General features: G+C 49.0%; 1 protein-coding gene across 1 annotated transcript in view; it reads right to left on the bottom strand.

Annotated features, from left to right (window-relative positions):
- Nucleotides 1-231: 231 nt before the first annotated feature.
- Nucleotides 232-21,540, bottom strand: part of LOC121438878 (grainyhead-like protein 1 homolog) — a 46,744-nt gene continuing 25,435 nt past the window's right edge. Inside the window, exons 9-16 of the mRNA XM_041639370.1 lie at nucleotides 14,201-14,359; nucleotides 9,536-9,587; nucleotides 9,045-9,184; nucleotides 8,041-8,078; nucleotides 5,873-5,964; nucleotides 5,530-5,615; nucleotides 3,034-3,098; nucleotides 232-1,769 (exon numbers count right to left, since the gene is read on the bottom strand). Of these exons, the coding sequence (XP_041495304.1) occupies nucleotides 1,655-1,769; nucleotides 3,034-3,098; nucleotides 5,530-5,615; nucleotides 5,873-5,964; nucleotides 8,041-8,078; nucleotides 9,045-9,184; nucleotides 9,536-9,587; nucleotides 14,201-14,359 (747 nt within the window). The 3' untranslated portion in view covers nucleotides 232-1,654. The remainder of the gene's footprint in view (nucleotides 1,770-3,033; nucleotides 3,099-5,529; nucleotides 5,616-5,872; nucleotides 5,965-8,040; nucleotides 8,079-9,044; nucleotides 9,185-9,535; nucleotides 9,588-14,200; nucleotides 14,360-21,540) is intronic.

Genomic DNA, 21,540 nt, shown 5'->3' with positions numbered 1-21,540 from the left:
GCATGCGGTCCTGGGGCTGGGAGGCTATGGTGGTGCATGCATGCAGTCCTCGGGCTGGAAGGCTATGGTGGTGCATGCCTATAATCCCTGCACCTGGGAAGCAGAACTCTGAGTCTTGAGCTATGGGCTACATAGCAAGTTCCAGGTTAGTCAGGCAATGGAAAAGGATGGAGTGAAGGAGTCGCACGGAGTAACAGGAGCTGACATCTTGTGAATCAGACATATAAAATTCAATCCCTTTAGTTTAAAACACATTCAATGATACAATTAAAACAAGTAAAATTGATTTCATAAAACAAAATATAAAATAGTGTTATATGACCCGTATCCCGTAGCTTAGAAAACCAGCTATTTTGTTCACATACTTCATTAGAATATTTTTACCTAAGTATACAGCTAACATTCCTACTCATACAAATGACCTATTCTAGTTCCCTGAACCTAAAGAGACCTGCAATTGTATTTCTGTTACAGGATTTGTTATAAAATTACATTGCAAAGTTTCTTCTTAAATATTTAAGTGTGTACAAAACATTCCCCTGCCACAGTAATGTAATTCCATTAGAGCTTTCTAGTTAGTGCACGGTAGCCTCGGTTTGAAGTTCTGAAACACGGTGCTCGCAGAAGTAGGCCCGTTTTGGGGTGCATCGCTGGCTCACGATGACAGCTGTGATCCGCATGAGCACAGCTTTGCTGACACTGCACACGCACCCCATACGGTAGCTGCAGCTGAGTCTTCCATTAGCTCCACTCAGGGTGTAGAAACCCACATGGCGACGGCACTCTCAAGAGCAGGTGGCTCCGCCACTTGAGATGGCTTTTTGCTATGCTAGGGAACACTTGCTTGTGTTTGGGAAAACGCATTCCACCTGCTTGGTCCACGTTATCAAAAATAGCTTACCCTCTTCTCTGGGGAGGGTTTGCAAAGTAGATGTTCCTGCTCGCCTCCACTATCTGTACACAGAACTGTATTTATATATTATATATTTATATCAGACATGTATGTACACATTTACAGGCAGACCTTCAAAAAGATATTGCACTTATATACAACGCAGCTTTAACTGAACTAACTTCACGCTGCCACCACGTAAGTTCTTCATAAGAAAGGTAGTCGGTATGTCCAAGGAAGTCGCAAGGAGGGTTCCAGGAATGCACCCTACTAAGTAAACATCAGAAGAGGAGAGGTGGAGGGAGAGGGCTCAGTCCTTTACTGCTCAGGGCTGGGCCCACTCCCCAAGGCAGCTGGAGTTAGACTGAGGTCAGGCAAGAACACAAGATCCTCAAAGACAAGCTATTGCCTTCCTGACCCTCGGCCACCAGCAGCCCACCGCTATCACAGACAGAGGCAGATCTCCAGAGATTTGGTAAGTAATGTAGCAGACCCCAAGGTTCCCACAGTCTGTTAGAGCTGGTACAAAGTTCTCATGTTTTGCTTTCTAAGCATATGAGAAATTTAAACACAACAACGCATGGATTTCTATCACATGGGAAACATCAACACAGCATGGTATACATAGCGTCATCTCCTACGTGAAAAGTTCCTTCCCTGATAGTCAAGATCTTGGTGGGTGCCCGAGCTCCTCAGCTGGCTGAACTGTAAGTTCTGGAACACTCTCACTGAACTCCCACACCTGGGGCTGAGCCCCACACCTTAAATCTCTGTTAGGGTGAGCTTGTACGACCCGCCAGCTTCTTCAATCTGCAGCTGGAAGGTGTCTTCATTGGAGTAGTGTTTCACGATGTTGTCATCCATGTTCACCAGGATCCTGGACAAAGACAGGGCGTCAGTTCCCACTGTCCTATTTGGCCCTGGTGCAAGGCTTGGATTTTCTTGTTAGTTGGGCATCGACTGTGACTTGTGGGGACACTGTCATACCCTCCCATGAGGTGGCTGCCTCCTTCAGGAGACAGAGTGCCCCACAGTGCCTATGGTGGGGGCCAGTGAGGACCATGCAGGGAGGGAACCGAGTTAAGGCTCCCAGTGGTAGAAACACTGGTGGTGTGATGGACAGGAAACGCTGGAGTATTCATGCCCTAAATGGTACCCGATGTGGGTGGCTCTATGTTAGAATCAGTACAACTCAAATCCTGATGGATTACCCTTCCTGGCAAGCCACCCCCAAAGTTTAAACAAAGTAGTTAAGTTTAATCCTTCCTGTTAGAGTCATCCAAAAAATTCCTTAGCATTTGGTTTAGAAATAAGACAAAAAGGTCTTATACTATGTACTCTGCTTATTCATGCTAAAGAGAACTAAAAATCACAGCTTCTGGGGCCAGCAAGATGGCTCAGCAGGTGACAAGGCTGGCAGCCAAGCCTGACGACCTGTGTTCCATCCTCGGTATCCAGGGGTAGGAGAGAACTGACTCCATGAACACACACACATACACACACACAGACACACACATACATACACACACAATATACTAAAAATTAATTTCTTGACAAGAAGCATTTTTCTATAGCTGGAAAATACAACCAAGGGTGGGGTGTTCAAGAAGGAAGGGAAAAGGCTTTGGGGTCAGTGAAAACTGGTTTGGGTCACAGCTCCACATTGCCAAACCACACAGGAGAGTGGTGTGAGGTGTGTCCAGTCTCACACCTGGCGGGTGATGGGAAAGGAGGGTCCCGACACCCTTGTCAGCTTCAGCACACACCCCGAGTGTGGAGCCGCTTCAGGGCTGCCAGGCACCGGAAGTGCAAATACAGATTTCTTTAGCCCTTGAAAAGACCAATCTTCAAATTTAATAAGGAAGAGAAAGTGAGGCATGGTTTTCCACACCTACACTCCCTGCACTGGGGAGCCTGGGTCAGGAGGACTGTCATGAGTTCAGGGGTAGCCTGGGCTACAGAGAGTGACTCTGATTCACTCTTCCACTTTCTCCCCCACAAACAAATAAGAGCAGAAAGCCCAGATTTATTTAACACTTGCATTTTCTGGCTGCTTCTGGGCTGTGTGCCGCTGACAGTGTGTTACGTCAGTGCTGAGGACAGCTGTCTTCAGGGGCACACAGAATGCGGCCATTACTCACCCTTTCTTGCATTTCTTAAATATCTTCCCAATCTTGTCATGGGGGACATCATACTTGTCTGAGATCTAAAAGAACAGAGAATAAGAATATTGTCAAAGTTTTTTTTTAAACCACACAATTATACTGTTTTCTGTTTTATCATTTTTTTAAAGATTTTACTTATATGTGTACACATTTACCAATTTTGAATTTTTGTATATGAGTGTTTTGTCTGCATGGGTGTCTGTTGTACCACACTATGCCTGGTACCTCTGGATCCTCTAGGATTACAGACAGCTGTGTGCCATCATATGGGTGCTGGGAACTGAACCCACATCCTCTGAAGAGTAGCCAGTGCTCTTTTAACCACTGACCCATCTTTTCATCTGTGTGTGTGTGTGTGTGTGTGTGTGTGTGTGTGTGTGTATTTTGAGACAAGGTCTTACCATAGCCAAAGCTGTCCTCAAATTTGTAATTCCTCCTGTCCTGCACTACCTCCCCTCCCCCAATACTGGGTTTCTCTGTAGCCCTGGCTGTCCTGGAACTCTGCTGTAGACCAGGCTGGCCTCGAACTCAGAGATCCGCCTGCCTCTGCCTCTGCCTCCTTATTACTGGGATTAAAGGCAGCCTGTGCCACCACAGCCTGGTTGTCAGCTTCCTGTTTTTAAAAGTTGCTTAAACAAAGGGACTATGTCCTGGGGAGAGGAAGCTGGTGATTCCCCTAATTAATTCAGATGTCAACAAGTCAACTGACTGAAAGAACCATTCACAGCTAGTGACCAGGGTTGGCTTTGTCATCCAGAGGCCCTGTGTCAGAGTGGCTTTAGCTCCCTGTGACAGCTCCTTGACTTGTTCTGCCACCTCTGCTCCATCTAGGAGCCAATCAGCTTTACCCACTGAAGCCCGGTGCATGCCGGGCCTACCCTGTGCAGTTCATGCTGCTGGTCTGGCAAATGGCACATATTCATCTTTGAGAGTTGCAGACAAGTCACACAGGTTTAATCAAAAGCCAAAAAAAAAAAAGCCAACATGGTGAGTATGCCTGTGATCCCAGCACTCAGGAGGCTAATGCAGGAAGGGTCGCACTGAGGGATGCGGGGACTACCGTCACCTCGTTTGATTTATGCACCTTCATTACACTTTCCCTGTGGATCTCTGGCTTATCTCATTGTCCTCTGTCTTCCTGTCTGGGCAGACCACTCTATTTGGCTTATGTCATTTAGTCTGGTGGCTGCAGGGCCTACAGTGCACCTGGATAAAGCTGTGAGTGGTAGCCCATGCCTGAAATCCCAACAATGGGGAGTCGGAGGCCAGACTGGGCTATATAAGTGAGTTCCAGACCAGCCTGGACTCCACAGCAGGACCAAGGTTTTGTGTTTGTTTTAAAAAGACTTTTCAAGTGGGTTCAGCACGCTGCAGCTGTTAAGGGAGCTAAGGGGCATTTCAAATATGCATCACTTTGAGATCAAAATTTCTGTGATTTGCACAGGCTTAGGGTTGGAAAGTGTCAGGAGCCATCACTGGTGCTAGGATACTGGCCAAGACAAACCAGAAAGGGGAGTCAGCATGCAGCCCTCCTCCCATGCTTCTCCTGACATCCCACGGGGACATGAGCTCAGCTCTGGGGGTTGGTAGTCATCACAGGTCACACCTCTACATCCTCCTGGATGTACTCTGGATAAGGTCTGCCATGGTTAGCAAAGACAAGGAAGGCACAGAGGGAGGCGAGAGTACCAGGGAAGAGCAGAGAAAGACAGGGTCCTCAATGAGGAGCAGAGAAAGACTGGGGCCCCGATGAGGAGCAGAGAAAGACTGGGGCCCCAATGAGGAGCAGAGAAAGACTGGGGCCCCGATGAGGAGCAGAGAAAGACTGGGGCCCCGATGAGGAGCAGAGAAAGACTGGGGCCCCGATGAGGAGCAGAGAAAGACTGGGGCCCCGATGAGGAGCAGAGAAAGACTGGGGCCCCGATGAGGAGCAGAGAAAGACTGGGGTCCCAATGAGGAGCAGAGAAAGACCGGGTACCCAGTGAGGAGAAGAGATAGACCAGGAGCTGGAGTTTTTGTTTGGGGACATGTTTGTCTCAAATTCTCAATGTTTCTGCCTTAGCTTCTAGAGTTTTGGAAATTACAGATGCTGTATCAAGTCTGACTGAACCACTAGTTTATGGATGATGGTTTGTTTTAAGACTTCACTATTGTCAACTTCTAAGCGGTTTGCTATGTGAATTTTCTCTTCGATCAAGAGTATAAAAGTTAAACTGTCCCCTAGGCCATCACAAATGGAATTCAGTACACCTATCAATTCCTGGCTGGTCACAAGGGACAGACAGAGCTGCAGTCAAGCGAGGATGCCCAGGGCGGGTCAGAGGCACGCAGTGCTATACACAAAGGATGGCTGGGAAAAGAGGTCACGGCTCCAGTGCAACAGAGGAATCAGGTTGTCTAACAGAACGTTTGACTGGGACTGTGAGGCTCCCTCCATTTCTACAGAGGGACTGAGCTGTGCGTCCTACTTACCGCCTCCATCAAGCCCTTCAGAGACGGGGTCTTGAGCATCAGGGCGTCGAAGACTTCTTCAGCCTCCTTTCGGACATAGAGCAGCACTGGGTAGGACAGGGGAGAAAAGCAGTTAATTCACATGAGTGAAACTCATGACAACGGATCACAGGTGCTAGTTAGGATAGCCAGACACAGCCCCAGGAGGGAGAGCAACACATGCCACCTCAGTGTGAGCCCCAGGACCCAACGGCAGTTTCCCCTGAACTCTCGGGGGAGGTGGCGGTCTGAAGGGTGGACATGCAGGGGGTGAGACCATGAGCTGACTGCTAAGAATCCTCATCACCACTGGGACCCAACACACCTCTCTTCGGTTCTTCTGTCCGGGTCAGCTTAGCTGGTGGAGGAACTAGAAAGTCATCTTCGGTTCCAAATGGCCCCCTTTTCAAGACAGACCTGTGGGGGAGCCAAAGCACTTTTAGGTCACCTGCTTCAACTCCGCTGGTCTGCGTGAGCAGGAGGGAGGTTCTTTAGAGCTGCTGTACTTTACACTCAAACTCTTTCCATTCGTTATGGGGTCCAAGCCAGACGACAACCTGGGCAGGGCTCGTCAGGCCTAGGCCATCCAAGTGACATACTAGGAGGGCTCCACGGCTGGGCATCCCTTCCACTAACTCAGCACTGAGTGCGGGAAGGCAGAGCCATGCTCGCTGTGACACAATACACACTAGACAGGCCATGGCTGCCTTCGTTCAGCTGTAAGGAATTGTGGGTTTTATGTCTCGGGTCAGGGGGACTCTGAAAGTTGTGTCAGGTGGACAGTTGTGGCCAAAAGGTGTGTGGTCTATGCTGCAGGAAATTCCAGGCCCACAGGTAGGATAGTCTAGCAGAAGGCTTGTGACCACAGTGTAGCTTCTAAAGGCTTCCATGGAAATATCAGGGGAGAGTGGACAAGGAGCCTGAGAGGGAAGTGCAGGGGTCTCAGCCACTGCTGGCAAAGGCATGTGTTCTGGGAAGGGTCTGTGGGGTGAATGAAGAGACAGATGACCAGAAATAAGGACAGCACAGGCCTGAAAGGATCAGTCCATCTCAGCTCCTTAGTTGCAACATGTACTTGGTGAAGGTGCCCGCAGGAGGCCATGTCTGAGACACCATGAGTGGAACCATGGCACGGGCTTAGTGGCGACAAATGCAGGCTGGGAGAGGGTCAGAGTGGAGGGAAAGCAAAAACAGGACCCAGAAAATCAGGTACAGGGGCTTGGACCTGAGATCACAACACTCAGAAACATGAGGTGGGAACTGCTTCTGAGCCGGATGCCAGGCTGGGCCACACAGTGAGTCCTAGGCCAGCCTGGGTCAGGGTACAGCCCCGTCTCAAAAAACAAACCCAAAACCGAGATGCAGGGAGAGAGGGCTAAGGAAGCCACCAAGAGCTGGGTGTTCATATCTATGCACTCCTGTGTGAGTAGGAAAGGGAATGCCCAAAGCAGACTTCACTATGTCTTCAAAGTTCAGTCCCAAAGCCATCTTAAGGACAAGCCAGGCTGGGGTCTGTGTAGGCTGTGGCTATTCTAATAGCAGGGGACTTCTGGGCACGGAGCCCACAGAGATGAGCAGGCTACCTACAGAGAGGAGCATCAAGACTTCAGAGGGACATCTGGGGCCCCAGTCCTGGATTCTACACACTGCCTCCTTTATGGGAAATCTGCATTTCTTGGACAAGAGACTGGTTCTGTAGGCTAGACAAGGAAGACACCAGCACTGAATACAAGTCAAAAGGACCAGGGGCGGCACCAAGGGATAGGAGCCTCATGTCAACAGCGGCAGTGGTGAATTCCTGTGAGTGGACGGGATGGTTTACAGCTTAAAGTGAGAAACAGAGCCCTGTACCGACAAAGATCAGTGAGCAGGCTGAAGTTTGGAGGTGAAAGAGGGATTTATGGGGTACAGCGTACTGTCTCCGTAGCACATGAGAAAAGGAAAGACATCTAAGAAGAGGCTTAGTCATACAGGCACTGTGGGCACAGGGATGAGATAAAGTGAGGGAGGACCCAGGGGAGGAGGACACATCTGGGGTGCACGGAGAGGCCTCACTGCAGATGTCCCCCAAGTTAAAGACACACCACACGAAGGCTCTGAACTGGATCTAGCCTTGCATGACCGTGTTACTGCACAATCAGTGTGACCTGAATGAGCCTGCGACAGAGCCAGCAGTGTTCCCATCCACACCGTGAATACAAGTGAGGTCCTCGTTAGCAGGAAACACACCTGATACTCAGGAACAGTGGGGCTCTGGGTCAGCTCTCTATTCTTTGACGCCCTGGCCTGGGACTCACTGTACAGCCCAGGATGGCCGCAAATCACATCTTCCTGCCTCAGTCTTGGCAGTGCTAGGATGGCAGGTGGGTGTCACCACGCCTGGCTGAGAAACTATGCTTAAGTAGCTCAGAGGAAAAGCAAGTTCTTTGTATTGTGTCTCTACATTTTCGGTGAGTTTGAGTGAGTTTGAGTGAAACAAAATGTAAACCTTACCCTTCACCTTCCAGCTCTTCCGGGGGCATGGAAAGAACCTAAGGCCAAAGACACAGACTCAGATCACTTTCCAAACTTGTGCAGATGCTTCAAACCACACGTAAATCAGTCCCAAATGGAAATGATTTTGAATGCGACCAGCCAAACACCAAACCCTTCTAAAAGACACAATCCTGGAGCCGTATTTTTCAACACCCAGAGTTTTTAGAGCTCTCTCTGACTTTGCTGACCCAGGGGGCTGGTCTTTGTGACGGAGGCTGGCTGGCTGATGTAAACATTTAGATGCCCCTACTCGGTCAGTCACTCACTGTGTGTGGCTCCTTCTGCAACAGAATGCAGAGTGGGAACAGCCGATGGGGGACGACACAGACTGAAAAAGTCGGAAATATTCACTGGCACCAGCCCCTTCACAGAAAAACCTGGCAGCCTCCAGTTCGCTCTGAGCAATCTCACTAGAACTGGAGGATTGGCCAACACCTCTGACCACTCATTAGTCCCTTAGAAATCTGTCTACTAAGTGCACGGCAGGGTCTCCTTTGTGAATTTACCCGACCTCAGTATAAAAAGGAAAGGTACACTCTCCCGAAATGCCTGTCCCACGAGGCAGGGTGTGGCTGGATTTTAAATTTAGCATGGGTAGCTAAGATATGGCTGTAGAGCACGTGGCACATGTCAATGACACCCAGTAACGGGAACTATAAGAAGGGGCCTCCAGACACAGGTGTCACCCAAGCCAAACTTACAAGGCCACAGACTCAAACCCCAAATGTGAGGCCACTCTTGACACCTTTAAATGAGCTACAACAGGAAAGAATACGCATGGACCTGGGGTGAAAGGTCAGCACTGCATCTCTGGGTCAGCATCATTCACCATTCGGTTGTAACTGGTACCATGTCACCTGACTGAAAGTTCCAGAGAGCTCACTAACTGGTCAAGGGGCCATTGCGATCTGACTGTGAAAACCGCCAGGGGGCGCAGCCTCTCTAGGCAGACTGGTACCTACGTGGCTGCCGCGCTGCAGATTAGTGAAGTGTACATCCGGGATGAAGAGGACAGGCTGGGTATCCAGATCCAGGAAGGGCTTGAACACCGTGATGTCCGTCCGTTTGTGTGAGGGAAGCAGCTGTACTTTAACGTCAGAAACTGGGGAGCAAAACCACAAGTCACCAAGAGATGATGGTTATGGCTGCCTTTGTGCTGGCGCACGTCTGTAATCCCAGCACTCGGGAGGCAGAGGCTGCTCCCTCTCTATGACTTGGAGGCCAGCCTGATCTATGATCTACAGCATCCGAAAAGGCCTGAGCCCACCCAAGACATGGCCTGCAGTTCTGTAAGCCCCTGCCCTCCTCCACAGCTGCTGGGGAAGGCCTTGGTGCTGGTGCTCGCCATGCCAGTCTCTCCCCATCCAGCCCGCACTCTTCAGGGTCTGGGCTGTGGCTGGCAGGACACAGCTGCAGCCAGGCATTCTCTGGGAACTCCAGGCAGCGCACTTACCTTTTCTCTTGCTTTGCTTTCGTTCTTCATCCCTGATTTTCCGTTCAGCTCCCTGTAGACAGAGGAGACAAGAGTGCAGATCAGGGCCTCTGGGAACTACTAGGATCTCTGGAAGTGAGTGCCAGCATCGGGTTTGCCACGCCTGCTTCCTCTTACAAGCCCACTCCTCTCACTGACGTACATAATAGGCACGTATGCAAATGTCATACGGAAACCCCTTTCTACAATTAACATATGGGGACACTTTTACAGCTTCTTCAAATCATTTCTAGCTACATGAAATTACCCATGGGGAACATTTTAGACACAAATAAAGCAGAATTCTTCTTGATAACAGATGTAACGAGGTAAAGGCGAACCTGAGAGAACCTGCTATCACATCACACTGCCTGCTGGGGTGTGGGTACCTTTCCCCCATTTCATAGGAAAGGACCATGAAAGAAAAAGGATAAAACTTGGCCCTGTGAATATTCTGTGTGGCTAATGTCATCACAGAGAGCAGTGGCTCTGACCAAAGACATGGTACCCATGAGCAGCAGACACAATCAGGTATCAATCACAAGAAACAAAGCCGTCACTAGTGGTCTTTGTGCTGTGCCCTGTATTTGTGCCATGCATATCCACTGCAGCATCATGCAACTGAACCCACACAAATATTCACAAGAACTTTACTAGTAAAAAGCATGACCATTCGACACATTACAATGAAACATGCACTCGTTCTTCTTTGTCTAGTGATAATGTCTCTGGATTGTGCAGATGGATGGCCTTACAGTTGCCCAGCGAGGTAGGAACTGTTGGTTTATGTTTCTGTTAAATATCCTCCCTGACAGGAAGCAGGAAGTGAAGGGCCTCTCGCTGATCTTTGGCATCGTTACACGATAAGGATCAGGTTTGAAAGCGGAGCACAAAACCTTCTGCTTGCTCTAAAAGGTGCCAACACCTTGTACATGGATGGCGTACACGGTAGATGTGCAGCCTACGTGGAAGAACGGCTATATGTGGGGCCAGGGAGACGTCTCGGCAGGTAAAATGCTTGCAGTACAACGGTAAGGACTAGAATTCAATCCCCAACACCCATGCAGACTGCGGGTGGGCACCGCAGCCCTGCCTACTATCCCAGAGAGCAAGAGACAGAGATCTTACAACCCTGGAGTATGCTGGCTAGCAGGAGCTGCCAAACTGGCGATTTGGGTTCAAATGAGAGATCCTGCCTCAATACAGACCACGGAAAGTGTTCAAGGGAGACACAATACATCAAGTTCTGGCCTCCTCAGGCACAGACTCCCTGATAGAGAAGCAGGCCCTAGTCAATCCTGGATAGTGCTGCATGTCTCCCAGTGCCTCCTAAGAGCCCTACAGTAACCTCGTCAGACGAGAAGCTCCACATCCACCCCAAAGGTGGTCTCACAGACAGGCTGCTGCCAAGAGAAAGACTCACACTCTATTCTGAAATGACAGAACTCATCAGCTTCCAGGTACACGGGTTCAAAGAGGTTACTCCAAACATAGCCCAGACAGAGAAACATCCCCCGACATGCACACAGGGTAAACTACTGTCTGTTCCCACCAAGTGGACTGGAAAGAACTTCCCCCTCACAGGGCCCTGAGTAATACCCAAGAAAACCCTGCTCAGTAGAGCAGAATAATGAGCCTGACACCTATCAGATCATAAGATGACATCTGAACAAATCTGTTTCCAAGAGACTTAATGAGGTCTCAGGCAAACTTGAAGAAGAGTCCTAGGAATAAAACTACCCAGCCCCAGCAAGGCCAAATGCACAAGGCCAGAAACCCAGCAAGACAGCCAGGTTTGCACCCAAACAGAAAGGAAATCAAATCATGGAAGTGGACCCAGACATGGATACCAGGCACAGACATTAAGTCGGTAATGTCATTTTATCCTATATGTTCAAAAGCTATCAATAAACTAAGCCTGGACTGAGGGGTGGCTCAGTGGGACAGTGACTGCCTAGTGTGCACAAGACCCCATGTTTGCTGCCCAGGACCACAACAGAAACTGCCCAAAACAACCACCACCAACAACAACATCACTACCAACAACAAAACCAAGCCCACCGCTTGTTAAGTAGAGTCATGACCTAAAATGGGTTCAACTTAAACTTTCTGAGATGAAAATATCACCGATGGAGCTCAGTCATCGGTTCAGCCCTGGCAAAGGATCAGCGAACCTAGCACACAATGATGGGAACTCTCTGGAAAGAAGTAAGAAAAACCAAACGACAACAGGCCATTAGTGAAACTCAAAGTACTTCACGGATGTAACTGGAGAACCTGAGTGGAAGGAGCAGGCGTGTCTGAAGATACAACGGCCTGACATGTTCTAAACCCAACGAAAGCGTAAACACACAGATGCTTAGCAGACTCAAGGACATGGAGCCTCATCAGACTCAGGTGCCCACCAGTGGTGGAAAAGAAGAATCTCCCTAAGGTCACAGACAGGAAGATTTTTTTTTTTTTTTGGTTTTTCAAGACAGGGTTTCTCTGTGGTTTTGAAGCCTGTCCTGGAACTAGCTCTGTAGACCAGGCTGGTCTCGAACTCACAGAGATCCGCCTGCCTCTGCCTCCCGAGTGCTGGGATTAAAGGCATGCACCACCACCGCCCGGCCAGACAGGAAGATCTTACACACAAAATGCAATGTGTAATGGGATGGCTGCAGCTACATCAGCAGTGCTGGCTGCAAGTCTGTACAGCACCCGTGAAGTGACAGACGGACCTTACAGACAGACAGACCAGAGACCCAGCACAAGAGCTGAGCACGAAATAAGCACTTCTCACACAGAAGCGCTGAAGGGCTCACTCCAGTTCAGATGCAGAAAGATGTCAAAGGAAGTCCTGGGACGGTATGGGGACCACCTGACCGCCAGCTCTTAGGACTCTCCTCATAACCCTCCGGGAATGTGCTCGGACACAGCAGGGCTTGTCCCAAAACGTTAGCTTCAAGAACCTGCTGCCTGTTTGGGCGAAGATGACTACAGCTGCCGAGGAGACTGACTTCTGCAGGAGTGTCAGGGAGATGGTGGCACCGGCTAATTAAACAGTGTGTCAGAAACCAAAATGACGGGCCAATGGGATGAGAGAAAAAGCAGCGACCCAAGTTCCGTTGGTTAGAAATCCAAACTTTGCCCACATTTCCTCTGAAAACGTGTTGAATGGCGGTTACTCCCAAAAGATGAGAAACTCATTTATCAAACCAGCTAAGCAATTCTAACAAGAGACGACACAACTTCCTTAGGAAGGAAATACACTGCTGATACACCGAAGGACACCCAAAGCGCCTTAGTTCTAGTTTTTCACTAGACAGAGACCAGATTCATAAGTGAGAGCTTGAGAGCCAGCAGAAGGCAATCACAAGCCAGCAAACAAGTGGGGCAGGGTCACAGCGGACGGAGTAAGGGCTGCAGGGGGCAGTAGAGAGTCAGGCAGCTCTGCTAAGCAGAGGCCTTATGAAGAAACCAGTACCTTCATGGTACTCAAAAATGAACCCATGAATTCCCAAGAATGCCCAGGGAAATTATTAGTCAGGAAAGACTGAACATAAATATCAGATGTGAAAAGAAAAAGGTTTGAATAAAACTGCAATTTCTCTAGTTTTATAAAAATAACACAAATACCCTGATAGCCCCTCCTAAGGGTTTTTGCTTTGTCTTTGTTTGAGACTGTGTGTGTGTATGTGTGTATGTGTGTACATGCTCCATGTACCCCAGGCTGGACCTCTGTCTCCCAATTCTCTTGGCCTCTCAGGTGCTGGTGCCACACATCTGGATCGTGCTGTTTTCTCCGGGCTATGGAGGAATGTGGTCAGGTAGGAAGAGCCTGACCTAGGTTACAAGTCCTCGTGCCCACCAGCTGTGACTCACTGCTTCCAGTGCATCCCACGGAAGCACCTGTGTCCATTATCTCCACACCTGATGCCGGGGCTGGGCAGGAGATTACACGGCAAAGGAGAGGGGAGGCTGGAAGATGAGAAATGATCCTAGGTCAGCTGTGGAAGCCCGAAGTGCTCACGAGGGATCAGAGAGCAGAACAATCAGAGAGAGGCATAATGAAGATACAGAGGGGGTCTGAGCGATCCCGTGTGAGCCACTGCAGGCTTGAGACAGACATGGTCGCAAGCTGCATCCAGTAGGTGGAAAAGGCGTGGAGACAGACTGGAGCTAGTCTAGAAAGGAATGCAGACCTGCTCACACCTTGAGTCAGCTCAAGAGGGAGCTACCAACAGATAATAACAATGTTGCTTTAAGCCGCTGAATTTGTCATCATTTGTTACAGGTAAAGACCCTGCTTTGCAGATGTGCCCAATCTGGCAGGCTCTGGGAGACAGCTCTGAAGGTGAAGGTCCCAGGCGCCCTCCAGTGGTCAGATGCCTGCCAGAGTCTGACTTGACACAGGTGTTTCCCTAAGTAGCTGCAGGAAGTGGCTGCAGAAATCTTGGGCATGGCCTGCCTAACGGCCTCCAGGGAAGCGAGTCAGTAAAGGAGTTAGGCCAGGACCGGGGCACAACGACAAAGCTTCACATGATATCATCTTCCCCTTCCTTCTACACTTTAGCTTCTTTGCCTGGTTAAGGCTAGCGGCTCTGCGGAAGGAAGCCCGGGAAGGATGGGTGCATCCGCTCTTCCCCAAGCCCGCCGCTCGCTCACCTTGTCACAGAAGACCTTTATCTGGCAGTAGGCCCGGTGTACTGGCTTGTTGCTGCGGTTGTTATAGCTGTAGGTGTCAATTTGGATATTAAGGGGCAAGCCCTTCACGCCTTTCTGGGAAGAGAAATCGGTGCTTAAGCAGTTCACGGAGATGAACACCTGTGAAGGAAGAGAAGCCTCCGTGAGTGGCAGCTCCGGCAGCCAGTCCAGCCCGGCCTATGCAAATGATGGACACTCAAGACGCTTGTGATTCTTTTTTTTTCCTTTCCCCGCATTACAGTTTATCATCATGAGTGGAAGTCAGCACAGCAACTCCCGGCAGAAACTGAGGCAGAGACCAAGGAAAAACAGTGCTTACTACCTTGCTTTCTATGGCTTGCTCAAACTGCGCTCTCTGACTACCCAGGGTCACCTATCTAGGGGTGGCACTACTTGCCAGTGAGCTGGCGCTCTCAGGAACCTTAGAGGCGGCGGAGGATGCATCTCCAGAGCAGTCTGAGCACAGGTGTGAGAGGAAGGGGGGTGCATGGAAGCTGTTTATTCCCAGGATGGCTCTAGGATAGGCAGACAGTGTGGCCCTCATGGCTAAGGCCATCTGCCAGGGACACTGCACTGTGTATTTTGGCTGCTGGGGGACAGTTGTGCATCCTCTTTGGAACCACCTGTACCTTTGCTGTCACCTCAGGATGGTCCGCAGCAGGCTATGCCCTAGAGTATCAGGACTGAACAAAAGCTGGCTTTTCCCAATCTGTAGTTTGATTTTAAAATTTACTTGCAGCTGGGCGGCGGTGGTGCAGACCTTTAATCCCAGCACTTGGGAGGCAGAGGCAGGCAGTTCTCTGAGAGTTTGAGGCCAGCCTGGTCTTCAGAGTCAGTTCCAGGACAGGCTCCAAAGCTACACAGAGAAACCCTGTCTCGAAAAACAAGCAAACAACACTCACTTGCGTCCCAGCCCACGCGCATATTCGTTTCTTTTTCTTGTGGGTGTTTGGTAACAGAACCACATTGGGTCAAGTCCTCAGAGAATAGTTCAAAATCCCAATGATGTCCAACAGTCTTTTTAGGCAGCCTTCCATAATTTAAATATAATTTGGATTCACCACGGGCCTGGGTAGATACTACCATTGGCAAGGTTTTCCATGGGTTTTAATTCTTATGCTGCCTCCTGAGCAGACACAAACACTGCTATGTTCTTCACTGAAGAAGGCCCCACAGAATGTGGTTAAGACATACAGAAACTCTGAAGACATTATTATGGGCTGGGGGAGCCTTTGGACATGGGAGAAAATAACTCTGTAGGCCACTGGAGGACATGTCCCCTCCAGGCCGTCACAAGGCACTGGGGAGAGGGGCAGATGGCACCAAGGTCACACCTGCCCCTTCGTTACCTTTCACCAGCTTCTGAAATGCCACTGACCCACATGGACAGTTTTTACAGGCTGTGTCACTAAGCCCAATAGGGTCAGCTCCACGGAAGAGCTGGCATGTCCTTGAGTCACACATCAATTGGCAGAGAAGCTTCCCAGCCCATATGCCCTCTTTCAAGGAGGAAGTCAGAGAGTGGCACACCTAGGCTCGCCTCCCTTTTGGTCACCCCATGTTCATTTTCTCAAAGTTAAAGCAAATGGAGACACTCAGTGCAGTACAGGAAACTTACTCGAAAAAGCTGGTGGAGCTCTGCACAGTTAGTGAGCATGCTCTGTTCCCCCTTTCATGGCTCTACATAGCTAGTGAGTATGCTCTGTTCCCTTTTCATGGTTCTACATAGCTAGTGAGCATGTTCCGTTCCCCTTCTATGGTTCTACATAGCTAGTGAGCATGCTCCATTCCCCTTCTATGGTTCTACACAGCTAGTGAGCATGCTCCGTTCCCCTTCTATGGTTCTACATAGCTAGTGAGCATGCTCTGTTCCCCTTCTATGGTTCTACACAGCTAGTGAGCATGCTCCGTTCCCCTTCTATGGTTCTACACAGCTAGTGAGCATGCTCTGTTCCCCTTCTATGGTTCTACATAGCTAGTGAGCATGCTCTGTTCCCCTTCTATGGTTCTACATAGCTAGTGAGCATGCTCTGTTCCCCTTCTATGGTTCTACACAGCTAGTGAGCATGCTCCGTTCCCCTTCTATGGTTCTACATAGCTAGTGAGCATGCTCTGTTCCCCCTTTCATGGATCTGGGTTTGAATCTGTCTGAGGTCAAATGCTTTTTATTTCCCTAGAATCATAGGAGTGTTTTTTTGTTATTGTTTTGTTTTTAAATGGGCAATCTCAGAGATGCAAAAGACCCTTATGCCACACAACCAGGATTTCTTCCAGTGCCTAGGCCCCAACAGTCAAGAACAGCTGTCCAGCTCAGCTAAGACACAGGCAGGGATGGCCTTGGGTTGTAAATGGGTATGTGACAGGGACTGTGTGCTACTCGGGCATTGGATGGAAGAGAAGAGGATAGAAAGAGAAGCTGGAGAGAAAGAGAATCAGAGCCACAGTAACAAGGAGCCAGTTCCAAGCAGGGTTCAAAGTGGGCTAGAAGGTTATTCTACTCTGCCTATGTGGGAAAAGACCGAACACCCTAAAAAGACTGGGGACATACACAATTACAAGATCTGAAGATAACCCCTTATCTGTTCCTTCACCAGCGTTCCCCAGACCTTTCTCACTGTCCCTGGGCACTGACAGTCCCACCTCATGCTGGCCCTGGCAGCCTCCTTACTGATTTGGTAGGGTCCACCCGCAGCTCTCCTCTGCCTGTCCGGCCAGGCTCAGTTAGACAACCTACAGAGCTATCCCTGTGCCCAGAAGAGGGCGCTGTCCTCCCGTGTTTGAAGGCCCGGGAGCTGTTAAGGCTGTTCTACCATGGTGAAGCAACCTCCTTTTCCACAGGACCTAATCCCACAGACATTATCCTTTCGTGGGAGATCTCGATGGAGGGTGCTCAGATGTCTCCCTCTCTCCAGACTGTTCACACTCTGGCAATATGGTATCTTGCTTCTAAAAGTTTTCTAATGATTTCCAGTAAACAAAATTACTCAATTTTAAAAAAGCAAAAACAACTTGTGTGTGTGTGTGTGTGTGTGCGCGCGCACACCAGACAACAGCCCTAGGTTTCATCTTTTAAACACCATCTACCACCTTTGAGACAGGCCTCTCATTGGCTGAAGCTCAGCAATGAGGCTAGGATGGTCAGGGGATCCCAGCCATCACCCTCTTCTGTTTCCCCAGCACAGGGGTGACAAAGGCGGAGCAGCACGCTGCCACACCCAGCAGGAGACCAGACTCAGGCCTGCGCACTTGCAAGACAAGCTCTTTACTGACTGAGTCACTTTCCCAGCCCTACTTTCTTTGTGTTTAAAGACTAGATGCGCAAGTGGGAAGTGGCTCGTGGGATTTATGAACTGCTTTACCAAAAAAATCCGTGCTTTGACTTGATGACTTCTCCTACATATTTAAAACACTTATATGAAATGGGATATAGGAGGCATATATGGAACAGGGTCGGTGAGATGACTCAGCAGGGAAAGAAAGACACTTGCCACCACCTTCCGACCTGGGGTCAGCACACAGAATCCTCATGGTGAAAGGAAAGAACTGGCTCCCTGACCTGACCCCTACATGCATGCTGTGATACATGCACATACATGTGCGCACGCGCGTGCGCACACACACACACACACACAAATAAATGTGAGGAAAAAAAGAAATCTGAAAGGGAAAAATAAAATTAATAAGAAAAAAGGGTGACAAAAGAAGGCGTCATTGTAAACAATAAAAGTTACTAAACCACTGTACATTTCAGCTCCCAGCCAAATGGAAAAATCTAAACTTCTGTCGCCCTGGGCCATGTGGCACAATTCCTAACTCAGAAATGGCTGCCTGGGAAAACTCACTCTATTTCCCTAATTCCAGGAAGCTTCTGACTCAAAGGGCCATTCCCATGACAAGAGGATTTCACAGTAATGCAACCCAAACCCGGTCTCCCTGCTTCCCAGCTTCAAGCCTCTATTCAAATTAGCCAGATCCCAGGATCAGGCTGAAGGCAGAGCCTCTGGGAAGCAGCTCCCAGTCTTGCTTCCATGTTCTTTCTCAGACGCATCTGCTTCCTATTTATGAACATTCTTTTCAACTTAGGCTTCAAAAGTTATCACAAAGGGCTGACGCATCCTAACGCTTCCTTCCTCAGATAAAACAGCCATACCAGTAGGCTTACTACGCCTCACACAGTAGCATCATGGAAGAATATGCCAGGCCATCATGGACATCCTGGGCCAGACCAAGTGATACCCACGCTGGTTTAGGCATTCACCAAAGGTCAGAAAAAAAAAGCAATACCTCCGCCCCCCATGTTTTCACTGGGGGAGGGGTAAAGTGCTCAAAAGAGGTAGATTTGATCTGAAAAATCAAAGCAACTAAATTTGACCCCACTCTGTCCTTAACTAGCGCTGTAACCCTGGTCCCTGCTGTCACGTGACCAGCCAAGGCACGGGATCTCCAGGTCACTTTCAACTCCAGACCCTTGTGATGTTCTGTCTACGGTGGATAAGAAGGATGAGCCCCAAATCTGTCATTACACTGCAGATAAAATGACTGAGTCAAACAGAGGAGTCTGGGGACACACACTCATGAAGACCTGTGTTTGGTCCAGCACCCACCTAAAACCTGGACATGGCAGCTATAATTCCAGCGCTGCGGAGACAGAGACAGGAGGATCACTGGGGTCTGTGCTTTTAGCCAGTCTAGAGAGTTGGTGAGTTCTGAATTCAGTGAGAGACTGTCTCAAAATATAAGGTGGAGAGTGACTGACGGAGACACCCCACTACCAACCTCTGGTTTCCACATACATGTGCGCATGCGCACACACACACACACAAATGAAAGTACATTTGCCGATATCAACTTTCTATAAGCACTGTTACATTAAAGGTGCCATGTAACTTCATTCCATTTGGCCTGGGAACTTGGTAGACACATAGGTCTCTTGTCTCCTCCCTCCTCCGACAAGCACTCTAGGGGAGCCACTGCACCCAAAAACCCCAGGGAGCCCATCTCTCAAACACTGCTCCATAAAACAGCCATGCTGGAATCCTTCACATCCCGAAGCCCATTAGGGTAGGTCACATGGCTGAGTATTTGGAACACCTCTGCTTGGGTGGGTCTGACACCAGAACCGCCCTCTGGTGCTACCGGGTAGTCACATGATCGACCAGGATCACACCACCCTGTGAAGGGGATGGTCTCCTACACACTGGCATACTTCAAACCATCAAAGGCCTCCTTCGGCTCCGAAACTCTGAGACTATGAAACCGCCTCATCCATGATGTATCTGAAGGCGTGTTTTACAGAGGTATACGCCTATCAGGCACATTCGCTATCCACAGAGCCTGTATTCTCTATGGTCATACGCCAATCCTCAGCTACCCAAAGTCGGGAAGAACTTTTCTCAGAACGAACACCTCTGTATGAAGCAATGTGCCCAGGCTGAGATTCTAGCAGTGACTCTGAACTGCATGCCATGTGTGACCCCTGGGATCACACCACAGATGCCTCTGTTCCTGGCATCAGAGACATGTGTATACTCAATGCATATGTTTTTATTATTATTATTATCATTATCATCATTTTCTTGGTTTTTTTTTTTTTTAAGACAGGGTTTCTCTGCATAGCTCTGGCTGTCCTGGAACTTATTCTATAGACTAGGCTGGGCTAGACCTCAGAGATCCACCTGCCTCTGCCTCCTCATCCTGGGATTAAAGGCATGCACCACTACGCCCGGCTTATGTGTTTTAATAAAAGACAAAGCAGAAGGAGTGTTTCCATAGTCCAACATTTCCATTGTCTACAAAGCCATCCAACCCAGGCTTGACGACGTTTCACTGAATTCTAGAGCCACACTGGCTGGCTATACTCGGGGCTGAGGGGGAGCTGAAGAAGATCAACCTCCAGGTTTCTCTGCACTTAGGGAAGTAGTAAGACACCCAAACACATAAAGTAATTTAAAGAGCGATTGATTGATTGATTCCAGAATAAAAGCAAAGCAAGGCAATCAAGTCTGTATAAGATAAACACTGCTCCATTCTTCCCAGCAGGTGATCAAATCACCTTGATAGCATCACAGGGTAAACTCCAGTTTTTCAGAGAAGTCATAGGAGTAAAAGAGGGAGACAGATGGGTACATACTCAACTTCCCCTCCATGAAACACACGTGAATGCATGAGTGTACAGATACAAGCACACACACACACACATGCACCCCTTCCAATTCTATAGCTAACATCTGCAAAAAGGCTGCCCGACACACACATTCCCTTCTTCAGAGAGCTGGGAAGGTCTCTACTGTGGAAGGAGCCTTCAAGGCTGACTTTTGTTTTTACACTTCCTTGTTGTTTATTTTGAGGAAAATGTGATGTTATTCAACCAATCAAAACAGTAATCTCAAAAGATCACAACTAAAGCTCCTACCCAAAATCGTTACAAGGGAAATAAAACCTAAAAAACAAACAAACAAAACCAAACCCCTAATCACAAAATCCAACTACTGAACAGGCCAAAGATGTTCTGCAAGATTCTTTTTAAACGTCCAGCCCATTTTTCTAGGACAGTTCCTCATTCCTGGTTGAGAATTCATACACTCAGAATATTTAAAAAGATTTCCATTGGTTTTGCAAAATGCAGCTTGAAATGAGGGATGTACGTTAGCCGAGGATTGACCTATCAGGAGTTTTGTCCATATGCTCTTCCACACCTCAAACTGCTGTGCAAGGACTCTCCCAGAAGCATCACGGCAACCCCTCCCATGTCCACCCTCCAAGGAAGAAGAGGGCAGAAGAGACACAAGGAGGCAGGACGTGCGCTCAGAAATGACTGCCCAGGAGCCACTTCCCAGTGGGCAAAGCAGAGGAGACTAAAAGTAAAGTCCCTAAGCCTCTGATTCATCCAGTTCGCTAGGGGCTTTTCTTCCTAACTGCGAGCTGAGTGCAATCCCGGCAAAACCCACGGGCTGTGAAGAGACTAGCCTGGCATGTAAGTTAGCAAGTGCATTAATCTGTAGGGAGAAACCTGGGAACTCTGAACCAGATATCAAATTCATGGAAAAGGGCACCTCCACAAAACACCTGGAATTCAAGGCTGGCCGCGGCTCACAGGTGTAGCGCTTGCCTGGCACCTGGGCCCCTGGCCTTCGAAAACCAAAACATTTGGACTCCATCAGCCAAACGTTATGAAACTCCCGTGGAGTTGAGCCAGATCCTGCATGGCAGTATTGATTAATGTGGGGTTCACTACCCCTTGGTGTTTCCCATGAATAACAAAAAGGCTGGCCTTACTGCACCACAGTGACGGTGGTGACGGC

The sequence above is a fragment of the Microtus oregoni genome, unplaced genomic scaffold (genome assembly GCF_018167655.1).
Source record: "Microtus oregoni isolate MIOR12 unplaced genomic scaffold, Mior012 000058F_ref0000040, whole genome shotgun sequence".
In the NCBI taxonomy this organism is placed as follows: domain Eukaryota; kingdom Metazoa; phylum Chordata; class Mammalia; order Rodentia; family Cricetidae; genus Microtus; species Microtus oregoni.
The sequence above is the reverse complement of the archived record's forward strand: the minus strand, read 5'-3'. Positions and strand labels throughout refer to the sequence as shown.